This window comes from Ambystoma mexicanum, chromosome 3p, assembly GCF_040938575.1.
Source record: "Ambystoma mexicanum isolate Mex_15411 chromosome 3p, UKY_AmexF1_1, whole genome shotgun sequence".
NCBI lineage: Eukaryota > Metazoa > Chordata > Amphibia > Caudata > Ambystomatidae > Ambystoma > Ambystoma mexicanum.
In genome coordinates, this window is record NC_090925.1 from 1,083,003,551 (window position 1) to 1,083,016,389 (window position 12,839).

At 46.6% G+C, this 12,839-nt stretch overlaps 1 protein-coding gene across 4 annotated transcripts in view; it reads right to left on the minus strand.

Moving 5' to 3' along the window:
- RBM27 (RNA binding motif protein 27) overlaps positions 1-12,839 on the minus strand; it is a 1,859,884-nt gene that overhangs the window by 280,984 nt on the left and 1,566,061 nt on the right. For all 4 annotated transcript variants that reach the window (XM_069652445.1, XM_069652444.1, XM_069652443.1 and 1 more), the window contains 2 exons: positions 7,726-7,869; positions 7,191-7,310 (listed from right to left, as the gene is read on the minus strand). In XM_069652445.1, coding sequence (XP_069508546.1) covers positions 7,191-7,310; positions 7,726-7,869 — 264 coding nt within the window. The remainder of the gene's footprint in view (positions 1-7,190; positions 7,311-7,725; positions 7,870-12,839) is intronic.

Here is a 12,839-nt window from a genome sequence, read left to right on the forward strand (position 1 = left end):
ATTTCATGCCACCTTTATTTAGGTGTACAATTGGGAATTGAATCAAGTTTTCCAATTGACTCACTTTTAGTGTTATTGTATTCGTTTTTGATGTAGATTTAAGATTTTGTCGAAATGCATCATTATTCATCTTGTTCATTGTACCGTTTGATTTCTTTTTTCCTTTCAAGATAAAAATATCTTTTTGTATTGTCAAGTTAAACATTTCTATTTTCTCTCATTGTACGTAAATTAAAATACCATATGTTACAGCACTGTTTATTTGTTAATGTTAAAGGACATTTGTAATGCGCACTATCACCACCGAAGTGGTCCCCTGGCGGCTCTGAAAAAGGGGAGGAGAGGGGGTGGGTTAGTGGGAATAAGCTGGAAAAGTGCAAGAGAGCAGTGATGTGCTGTTGGCAGCCTCAACCCGGTCGGTCCGTTGCTGGGCTTGGGGTGTTTTACGGTCGATAGTCGTCGTGTGCTGTTGTGCAAGTCTATGTGTGGTTTGTTTTGTTGTTGCATTGTTGTGAAGTTTGTGCGGATTGCTGCGTTTAAGGCTTGTGGTTGTGTTTGGTTAGAGTTTGAGAGGTGTATGCAGAGGGATGATATTGTTAGTTGGTTGGTTAGTTGGCATTGCAGTCTTTGCAATTATGGGATTCCATCTAGGTGCAGTACACATGCTGACATTCACATTCTGAAGGATGATGTTAGGAAAGGCAAAGCAGTGAAATTAGTGCAGAAAAAATTGTCAAAATATGCCATAAAAGGGGCGATGTTGACGAGTGGGGAATGGTCAGGTTTGCGGCAAACTAAAGGCATGCCACAGGTGAATAACCAAAGGCAGTTTGATCAGAATAATAATGGATTCATACCACAAGGTAGGGGAGGCTTCAGAGGCAGAGGCTTCCAGAATAATCAGGGACATTTCCAGAATAACCAAAGTGGATTTCAAAACATGCAAAACGATAATGAAGGCATGAAGGTAGGGCAAGTTAGGAGACTTCCTGTATGTTAGAAATGTGGAATGACAGGACACATTGCACGTATGTGCAGAGGTCAAGAGTTTGTGCAAAACGGGCAGTTCTCAAGAGGGTTTGCCCAAGATCAGACATTATATCAGACATGAGCGCTGGGAGAGTACAGCAGCTTAGGAAAAGTGCAAAATGGATTTACTGCAGAGGGCAAGTGCAGTGAGCCCATATACAGACTCAGCAATATACAAACATGGAATAAATAGTGACATAAAGGAGTGAAGGTGTCATTATGAAACAAAGGAATCCTTTTATAGGAACAGGTGTATGCGTGCACTCACAGTGGGACAGCCTCACAGGGCGACTTGATGTGCTCAGAATTGTTAGTGGCACTAAGCATCAAGGAGTACTGAAAATTAATATGCCAAAGGGAGAACAATTTTTGTTCTAATGGTAGACATTGGAACTGTGTGTCCATACAGCTAAACAGGCCCGGCAGTTCAAGAGCAGTAGAAAAGTAGCAAATATGGAGAGGCTGACAAGGAGAGACACAACCTTGCCCTTTTCTACGCAGACCCTCAAAACCTCTGCATAGGGAAGCGTAAGACCGAGGACAATAGCCCAAGTGTGCTGCACAGATGTAAACAGTAAACACAGAGCGTGTCGATGCTGACAAGCCATAACGAGGGAGACTCCTGCTTCCGTGGTACCGGCCTTGACTCCAGGTAAGAGGAAAGCCAAGCGGTTCATCGCAGCTGGTGAGCCGAAGGGGGAACCGGTAAGAACCGGGCTGTGATGTATGAAACTCGCAAAGTGGCAGAGCGAAAAAGTTTAAACAACTGTAAAATTGTAAAGGGGAGACCAGCTACAAAAGGGGACCGGCACCACGTGGGTGCTGCTCTGAGAAACTCTAGTTGATCCCTGTGAGAGTGAAACTACAGATACCAGGAGGCTGGAGGAGATCTGCCAAGATAGGTCAAAGTGGTCATACAGGAGGTCAAGCAAAATCCCTGTACAGTGGAAAGCCTGTGACCAAAGAACTGAGAAAGCAAGGGAGGAGAATCCTGAAAACATTGAAAGTAAAAGTGAATGTGAAGTTGGCAAGAGTGAACCTGGAAGAGGGATGCTGACTAGAAGGGGGCAGAGTCTAAAGTCCCAAGAAACTGTGTTGACAAAAGGTGAACCCGGCCGAGGGATGTCTACTGGAACGGTTTAAAAAAGACATTAAGATTGGTAAATAAAGGGCAAGCCATAGTAAACCCGCAGGAGGGAGGATGAAAGCAAAGAGACGTCAGCACCCGGAAGAGGGGGAACCAGTGGTAAAGAATCCTCATCCTCCCACTCCCTGTTCTTCTGAACACCCGTGAAGAACTGCTCTCAAATCTTGACACTAACACTCCCCTCTATTCTCATTCTCCTTGATCTCTCCTCCACCTTTGACACGGTTAAACACAACATGCTGATCTCACTGCTTCGCGACACCTTGGGAATCGAAGGTCAGGATCTGGCTTGGTTAACTGCTTTCCTCTCCGACCACCCATCCCAGGTCAAACTTGGTGCCTTTCTCTCAACTATCACTCTCTCAACCTGCAGCGTTCCCCAGTGTTCTAACCTATCCCCTGGTTCTTTAATGTCTACACGGCTGCCCTGGCATGTGTGATTGTCACTTTCACCTCTAATTTCTAGTGGTATACAGATGACACGCAACTATCCTTCAGGCTACTCTCAGCCGCCTCCTCCGCCTCACTCACACCAGACTGTTAACTATCCAGTCATGCTGTGCTGCAAACAACCTTTGTCTCAATGCCAGTAAAACTGAGATTGTTCACATTGGGACACCTGCTCCCGCTTTCCCACTCTCACTATGGCCGGCCTCCCTTGGCCCTGTGCCTACCCCACCTGTGAGGCCAAAAAACTTGGGTCATCTTCGACTCCACTCTCTCCTTCTCCACTCACATTTCTGACACTGCAAAAAAGTCTATCAACTACACCTCCTCAAAGCTCAAAGGCACTCTACCTTTTCTCACTTTCCCTCAGCATCTTTGTCTCCAGAGACCTGGTTCTCTACAGGCTGGACTACTTCAACAGCCTCTTCCCTCAAACTCTTTGCATCAGCACTGTGCAATTTACAAATCTTCCAGAACATCTTTGGCCTCAAGTCCAGGGACTGCATCTCTTAGGCGCTGAAATCCATTCACTGGCCGCCCGTGGCTGCAAGGATCAAATTAAAGACCCTCTACATAGTCCACAAGGCTTTCTGGGTCCTGGGACCTACTTACCTTTAACGTTGCCTTCCTAAATACTGTCCCTCTCGAGCCCTCCGCTCATCTATCGCCAACCTTCTGCGAATGAGCCAGTTCTCCAAGCAGAGATTTGGAGGGAGATCCCTCAGCAGTTGCCTCCCTCTGGAACAGCCTCTGTGCCGCCCTGTGTCTTGGGCCGGAGATTCTTAAGCTCCGGGAACTCCTCAAGACCTTCCTCTTCTCTTCCTTCTCTCTCACCCTACCCTGCTAAACTAGCTCTCCGCACTTCCTTCTCTCCCTCCTGCCACACAGCTTACTGACTGACCGCCTGGTGTACCTCAGTCTCTCACAGGTCCCTGGCACCCCTGCCAGTCCTCCTGCACTTGCCTCAAAGCCCTGCACTCCACCACCCACTGCACTTCTAATAAAACTTTGAGAGCTTCTCGCTCCGCACTTCAGCAGTCTCTTATGACTTGAAGCACTTCGTCCCCTAACCCTCCCTTGCCCTTCGCACATTTGCACAATCTGTATAAAGCACTTCCTGAAGATCGTTCTGTCTGTTCTCCCTTATCTTCACCCCTTAATGTGCACTTGAAAAAGTTTCTAAACTGTTAAATGTATTATATTCACTTAATCTGCCTGCGCAAACAGTTATCGTCTCAGAAATTCAAGGGCTATGAGCGACTGCTTTTCCCCCGCGTTCCTTCCCTTCTTGAGCGCTTTGAAAAACTTGCCTGTGTATAAACATTACCATTCCATACCCGAAGTAAAACCAGGAAACAAACTTACATTTTTGTTGAAGGAACATTTGTTTTGTTTTTGAATACGTCAGGCCCTCTGAGGCAAGAGACTTTCAAGAGAAACCAGACTTGGCCATCAACGGCCCTGATAGCTGAAGTGGAACTGTTGTCTCGTGCTGGGGAAGCTCAAGAGTGTACTGTGTTCCAAGTTCCCACTTTACCCTGTGCTCGAAACATGGGAAAGGGCGATCCAAGCTAGCGCATCCTGACATATCTGTGAACAATTATTTCTGTTCTTGAAAACCATCCCACAATCTTTTTGTATCATATGTAAGGTTTGGCAATAGGTTTCTTAGTATAGGCCCTTTTTATTTGATACGCCACTAGGGCTGCCTTATTTTCATTTGATGGTCAACACTTGCTCCCATCTTAGATTTAGATTAGGTGTTTTCACAACCTGCATATAGTTTAAGACACACCCTTGAACTGTGATCCCTTGTGTCTGTCTTTACTGTTGCCGCCATGAGTTCCTTATATACACAACACATACAAAACAGCATTTTCTATGTACCGCTGAAAACATTAGTGAGATAAGTTTCTGTAAAATGTAAAGGTCAGCTGCATGAATGGAAACAAATACAAATGAGATTTTGTTTTCCCTGAAAACAGTTTTCAGTGCAAGGCTCTATGCAACACTGTAGTTTGTGTTGCACCGGGCAGTGTCCCATATATTGCATGCCTGACCCATCATTTGTTGTGTAAAGAGAAGTTCAGAAATTTCATAAATCAAAATGTTCACAATGTTAAAGGAAAGTCATAGCTGGAGACTAAATGTGTAGTATGGTGTTGCTGCAGGCAGGGTAAATGTTAACTTCAGGTGGACAAGATGGCCATTGCATGTCACGGTTATCAACTGTTTACAATATAGCGTTACATACCACTTTCGGGTGGGAGGGGGTGCAGGGCCAAGCCCGAGCCAGGTAGAGCAAGCACAGCATTCCAGCCCTGCACAACCATGAAAGCGATATTAATCGCTATTAGCACTGAGAAAGTCACAGGGGGTGCGAATACTTTTTTTTAAATTTGTTTTTAAAGGGAACCACACTTTGCGCAGTTCGTGTGTGCCTTAAAAATAAATTACACACATGGCCTCAATTAGAAGAACTATTTCCAGGACCTACATGTGAGCTTGAGTGGGCTGGGGCGGGAGGAGTCGGGTGTGGCACTACAGTGGAAACTGGTCCCAGGGCACTGCCTCCAATGACAGGGTAAAGGCTGGGCAGAGGTGCAGCAGCCCAGCAAGAAACGTGGTCGGCTACTTGCAGAACCCACTTGCATGCCCGGCCTCTCACAGTGGTGGTAATATATAATGTAATCATAATTGTAGAACAAAGCCAGATCTGGAGGCCAACTACAGTGCATGGTATCTCTGTAGATGTACAGACTGGATGGAACTATTGATCAATACTTCGTGTAAACATCTAGTTAGCACTTTATTTTATTTTTTTTTTAAATTTATTTATTTGTTTGTAAGGCGCCGAAAGCCTGCAGGCATCAGGGCGCAACATAGAGACGTTAACTTACACAACAGTTGACTAACTAATGGACAGAACACGAGACACTTGGGATGCCAAGACACAGAGAAGGAAAAGTACTACTCGGGTATGTCTAGTTCACTTGAATAGGAAGGTTTTTAATTGCTTTCTGAATCTGAGGAGGCTTGATTCGGATCTCAAGCTCAATGGCAGCTCATTCCATTGCTGAGCTGATAGATTGGGGATGGCTTTACCCAACCCATTTGCTTTTTATATGAAGGTTTGTTGTTATAAGTCCTCAATTATGTAAGAAGAAAGATAACACTACTAGTTGATGGTGTAGCAGGCAGAGAACTGGTTAATTTGAGTTTGCAGCCATCTCACTTTCATGCTGGCTGGTATAAAGCAACAGGGTGATGAGGTAGAATGTTAAGCAGTCTGGCATAAGGTTATGGGTTGAGCACCTGTTGCACAGATGAATGCAAACAGCAGGTCACATAACTAAGCTTTCCATCAAAAGCATTTGGCCGTGTGATCATGTACATTTTAAAAGGTGTTCACTTGTCAATGTGTTCCTTCAGGTGGTGGTTGGTTAGGAGCAGTAAAGGATAGCCTACAATGGTACTATCCTTGTGTCATTTAACATCAAACAACGATGTGCGTTTGTATTACGATGCCTTTTTGGAATATTCTATGTTTTTATATTGCTCTAGTTATTTCTTTTCAGTTTCATTCGTGACTTTAATAAATAAGTTTGTTGATTTACTCAATGAATGTGTTATAATCATGTACCGATTTACTCAATAAATGAGTTATAAAAATAAAAGTGTTTATTTAACTAAGTTTTCAAGTTGATAAGCAGAGCTACATTAATTGACCAAGCAAAGTGATTACTTATATAGAACGTAAACAACTATATGGTTTTCTTGTGCTAATAACCTTGCCCAACAACATGAAACAGTTGACAGTATGAAATTCAGATGCACTAACCTAGAATTTACTGAAAAACCGACAATTCAGTGTTTTACAGTAGCAATAGTGTAAATAAGCATCATGCATTAACTTACTTTTTCAGGAATGGAATTGCAGGACTCTTAAAAAATAAAGTAAACACAAAATGGTCTTAGTTGTATTAAGCAAACTATATCCTGTTTGGCTATCATCCTGAATACACCTGGGTTGCAATTATTTGAAAATGAAAGAACTTCTCTTGCCAAGCACTCATACAGAGGTCCCTCGCGCTTTTATGAGTGGAGGAGATGGTTGCTGCTGCACTCTCAGTTAGCCCCTTTGAACTTACAGTGAACAGAGAAAAGAGGGTGGCGGGAGCCCTGGAGGCAAGAGGGGAATGCAGGCTGAGCTGTGCTTTAATTGAACAGGTTTATTTAAATAGCTAGATAAGCCACACAAGTGTGAAATTTAATTAGTAAACATACAGAATTGCATAGCAAATTGCTATGTAACACTGCTTATTTTATGCCTTGTAAATGAGTACCTACTTTCTGTCCAGCTGGTGACTTACCACCAACTCGAGGGAACAAGTGAAATAAACAATCTCCAGTGCCTCCAACTGAGGTCAGGTACAATTTGAAAAAATGGGCCTTAGCTTCCCCATTATTATCCGATTTCACAATTCCCCATTAACGTATGAATATTCATTGCAAATAGACCATGACATACAGTGCTTAAATGTATTTCACATTTAACAATACACACCTGCTTCTTCCTGAGAGTCTCTTGTGCATCCAGTGGTTTAGACGGCGTTAATGGTTTAGCAGACGACTTCATGTTAGTTGAGCTGTAGACTGTTTTTGTATGGTTTGTAGAAGAAAACGTCTGGAACACAGTTGAAAACAAATGGCAATTGTGCAAAAGATTAGAAACAGAAATGAACAGTTCTTGGAAACCTGGATTTTAAAAAGGTTTTCTTCAACAACAAATTACTTTAATAAAACCTCTAAACGAATGGACTAGAGCATTGTTTCAACAGATCCCAGAACAATTGGAGGGGAAACTATGTAACCAACAGAGCTAACATTTAAGTGGGAATATATTTGATTTTGAAATATTTATATCTGCTGGAAAATGGTTACAAATATGATGGCTATAGAGGTAAGCACCGAGTGTGCAGTCGTCTGTATGTCGGTATCACACATTCCAAAAACTGCCTGTAATCACCGACTTAGATGGCCATATTTCTTCTCTAGCATGCTTCAAAGGGGTTTGCAAAAAGGTAACTCTTGCTACACACCTGTGAATCTTCTACAGTAGAAGTAGACTGGTTTGATAGAAAATGAGCTGTATCCGTTTGGTTCGCAGTTTGGAGCCGAATGTTCTGCCTTGTCGTTACTTTGTTAAGGACATATGAACCAGAACCTTGGGGTTTAGACAATGCCTACATCGAGAAAAAACAAATAGGATGTCAAAATATTTCTTTAGATGTATGGAAAAACATTTATAACAGGTTTTATTTTAGAAGGTTAAGGTGATGTAGAAGGTGAAATTATTGTAAATGATTTATTGGCACAATTCTTCAACAACCCCTATTGATCCCCTAGCTCAAGAGACCATGCTCAAACATGACATATAGGAATTGTAAACTACCCATGTGCCGAAGACATCAGGAACATACATGCAAGGTTGTGTTTATTGAATCCAATGAACATATTACTTACTGTTAAGAATGATTTCTAGAATCTGGCCTAGTGGACAGGTTTTAGGAGGCCACCCTAGTTATAGTGAACAGGGGAACTCTGAGAGGTTAACAATAACTCAATCAAGGTAAAAGTGGAGAGCAATCAAGCCTATTCTAACCAGAGTGAGTGGGATCAGCGCTGCACAATAAATCTACAGAGTGAAGCACACAATAATACAATTTAAAAAGGAATGTATCCAAATACAAAAAATAATTCTAGGCCTTAAACCACTAAAAAATGGAACAAGCAGGTGATACTATTGCACAATACTCAGTAAAAAGACATGCATTACTTAGCGTAATAGCATTCCTGATTGTATCTGCTTAGATTCACATGCTGTGCATATAGTCCCACATCTAGTGGTAACCTCAGAGTATTGCAGCTTGTCTTTTGAGGATCGAAAGAGGACGTCGACATGGGCGTGCCTGAAACACTATCCCTCACGCGTCGAGGTCCCTCCAATTGTATTTTTTCTGCTGTGAGGGAGTCTTATGACTATCATGAGTGAGTGCAAAGAGAGAGAAGAAGAAGTAGTAAGATGTCTATGTTCCTTCCATCTGAGCGGGGAGGAAGGGTGGGCAGATGTAAATAGAAGCAGATACAATCATCAGAAATGCTATTACGGTGAGTAATGCACGTCTTCTGATGCTTGTGAATCTGCTGAGAGTCACATGCTGTGCATAGACTAGCAAGCAGTTGGAGGTGGGATGTGAGAAGGAATAGTAGTGAAAAGATGTCTTAGCACTGCTTGTCCGACCTGAGAATCAGACCTAGAGAGTCTAGGCAATAGTGTTTTGTAAAGGTTGTACAGAACTCCAGGTTGCCGCTTTGCAGATGGACTCGAGAGGAACATTTGCAACGAATGCTATGGAAGTCCCAGTGCCCAGAGTAGACTGTGCTCTAGACTTGAAGGGCAGATCTCTCTTGGCAAGAGTGTAGCAGAGTGATGATATTGACAATCCACCTTGAGATGGCTGATTCAGAGACAGGGTCCCCTTCTGTACCAGCCGCCACTGAAACGAAAAACTGGTTTGTTTTCCTTAGTGGTTTAGTTCTTTCCAGATAGTACATGACTGCCCTGCATACATCCAGTATGTGCAGGCTTCTCTCCACCACGTTAGTCGGGTTCGGGAAGAATGTGGGTAGTTCTATTGACTGGTTCCCATGGAACTTAGAAATAAAATTGGGCGCAAACTGTGGGTGAGTGCACAGAACCATCTTATCTCTGAATTGTAACGAAAGGGTCTAGAATTGAAAAGGCCTGTAGTTCACAGACTTCTTATTGAAGTGACTGCCACTAGGAGTGCTTTGAGGCTTGCCTTGTGCATAGGTTCAAAAGGAGACCCAATAAGTCTTGTTAATACCACATTTAGGTCCAATCCGGGAGCCGGGTTTGAAATAGGGTGAAGAAATCTTTTAACCCCTTCCATGAAAGCTTTAATTACTGGGATCTTCCACCACAGCACTTTTTGTTGGGACGTGGTATAGGCTCAAAGTGCAGCTAAGTGGACCTTCAAGGAATTCAAAACTAGACCTGAGGTAAGTCATACCCAAGTGGACCAAGTGGCTGGCTGTTTAGCTGGCGACTCTGCTTTGCGGATTAAAGCCGCTCCAGCGAGTGCCGTCGGCGAGAGGAAGACGCTGTTTACTTCATTTGTGGAAACCTGTGCCTGTGAGTGGTGCTCAGGAGCTCTTGCCTACGCTCTCATTGTGGACATTATGTTTGGTTTACGTTTGGTTGCGTTGCTTACGCTTCTTTTTCCATCTTCTCTAGTTAACTGAGCCCGCTCTCAAGCCCCGACCCCACTTCCCGACAGACTACATCAGGTCCCGTGCCTGCGCACCCGCGCGCGCACCCAAGTGGACCAAGTGGCTGGCTGTTTGGCTGTTCGGCTGCGGTGCTGTTGTGTGTTGTCTTTTTTTTATTCATCTCTGTTAATACGGGAGCCGCTACTTTGTGGCTTCAAGTGTAACTATGAGGAAACTTAAAATACCGCAGATGGGGAGGCTTGGCCTGGAGCGCCGCGGATGAGGCTGCTCCATTGATGGCCTCCGTTGGGGTCCGCGGCTCTGACTGATCTTTCACCGGTTCCCGCTATGCTGTAACGGCCTCCTGGCAGGGATCTGAAGCGGAATGACTCCTGCACCCGTGGCTACACTCCTGGCCTCTAACGAGGCAGAGTGGCTGAAAACGCGGCGTTGGAACTTCTCCGCGGTGTTCCCCGCCGTGATTCAAGATGGCGGCCGCGACTGGGGCCCTTTGCCGCTGCGGCCCGTTGGCGCCCTTCTGCCTGATGCGGGGAGGGGCAGTGTGGCTCCAACATGTAACAGCACTCTCGTAGTACCTGCCGCCCCCCCCATGCCTCCCCCTCATCTGCACGGGGTCTTCGATTGAGACGGCCGGGTCCGACGACCACCATTTCAACGCCGAGAGCTACAGCGCTGCATCCTCCCCAAGACAAGCTCCAGCGGACTCTAAGCCAGTGGTGCCTGTGACTCCCACCTCCAGCGCGGTCGGCGCTCTACTTCCCAGGTGGGCGCCCCTGGCCCCACTAAGCATTCCAAGCCCCGACAGACCCGCCGCCCAGCAGCTGGCACCCTGAGGAACCGACAACGCGTCACTCTCCAGGTGAGCGCCTCTGTCCCCATTGAGTGAGGTGGCCCCTGAGCCTCCCCACTTGCATCCATGACTGGCTTCCCCCGGAGGCTTGTCCGGAGGCCCGCCACCATCCATGAGGCCTACCGGATCTTGCCCCCCCACCTCCTACTGATCGTGGTCCGCTTCCACTGCGGTGGTTCTGGTGCTCCTGCAGCTTCCTGGGGCGCCCCTGCCCACCGTCGCCACGCACCGGCAGAGCGGAACCACCTCCCCCCCATTGCCTTGGATCCGGGCCTCTCACCTTGGGTGGCTTCTCCTTACGACACGATTATTACTCCGCGAAGGCACTCCTGCCTTTTCTTCCTGAGAAATCTCCTGGGGCGCCCCGGCCCACTCCATTTCTATCGCCACCTTAGGCTCCTGTGGCCCCTGGCAGCGAGCATATTTCCCCCCCCCTCCCCTTAAGCCATGACCAAGGTGGTGAAATCATCGAGGAGCACTGACATTGCCACCATGCTGCAGGCCCCAGAGAAAGGGAAGAAAACCGACCCCCTGAATCTAACTCCCCAGAGGGCCTCCGACGTGAAGGGCACGCTGGCCACCAAGGAAGACCTCCAGGTCTTTATGTCTGACATTAAAGCGGAATTCCGGAACTGCATGACGGAACTCACAGTCAAGTTGGAACAAACCGAACAGCGGATTGACAACGTTGAACACCGAATAGTGGAGGTCGAGGAGCTGACAGTGGACCATTCTAACTCGATGGAGATGCAAAGTAATATCCAAGCATTAATGGATAAAACCGAAATCCTCGAATTTAAGCAAGAGGATATGGAAAACCGCTCTCTGCGCAATAACTTACGGATCCGAGGGGTCCCCTCATCAATCCCAGACAAGGAACTTCCTGAATATGTCAGCACCATCTTTCAATCTTTACTGCCGGACTTAGATGAAACGCAACTCTTACTTGACCGCACTCCCCGAATGCGCCCCCGGCGGGGAACTGGCACAGACTCTCCCCCAGATGTCATCACGAGAGTCCACTTCTTCACCACTAAAGAGGCTATCGCTGCGATAGGCCGAACAAAGGATGAGCTCTCCTTCCAGGGATCCCCACTCCAAATCTTCCAAGACCTATCGCCCCTAACCCTCCAAAAGCGCAGAATGCTCCGTCCTCTCACCCTCTTTCTCAGAGACCAGTAGGTGCGCTACAGATGGCTGTTTCCTACGGCGCTACAATTTTCATATAAAGGCACCCCTCGCACCATCAGTCACCTCGAGGATGCGGCTTCCATTCTACGGCCGGGCTCTCCCGAGAGCACGGGGCCCTCTCTCCCACCTCGATCGGACCCGGCCCTGGAGCCTGGCTCCCCCAAGCAGAAACGGACTCCCTGGTCACGAGTGCAGAGATCTCACAAACCCAGATGATGGCCCACGCTTCCCTTAAGGATCAAGCGGCACCGAGACTAGCGATACTCTCTTAAGCCTGCCGAGGACCCCATGTGGCCTATTACCCTCCTCCAAGGTGGATGTCATCGTATTACCTTTGGAGAAAGTTTCAACCATGTCGCCCAGGTCGCCCGTTGCCGGCCTGGGATACCCGGGGGACCCGCCGACAGTTATCAATCGGCCCCCCGGCCACAGTTAGGTCCTTCTGTTGGAGGCCGAAGTTGGAAGGTTGGATCTCCCGTTGGAGACTATTGTTAAAACCATCAACCACAGGAGCCCTACCTCTGCTGACACATCGCAGCTATGGCTAACCTAGACCCCTCCCTATCACCCCCCCACCCCCCGCGGCAAAGGTCCTCGGACAGCCAGCCCCCACACCAGCAACTGAAACTTACCACTTTGAATGTTAGGGGCCTGAACTCCCTCTTGCCCCCAAAATGAGGAAATCCATCCTACACAGGCTGCAATCCGATGGAGCCTCAATCGCTTTCCTGCAGGAAACACTTAATTCCAGCTGACTTTTCGCGCCTCCGAAGCAGACTCTTCCCCACACAATTCTTAGCATCCAATGGCACCAAAAAGGGTGGCACCGCTATCCTTTTGGCTTGCGGGCTTGAACCC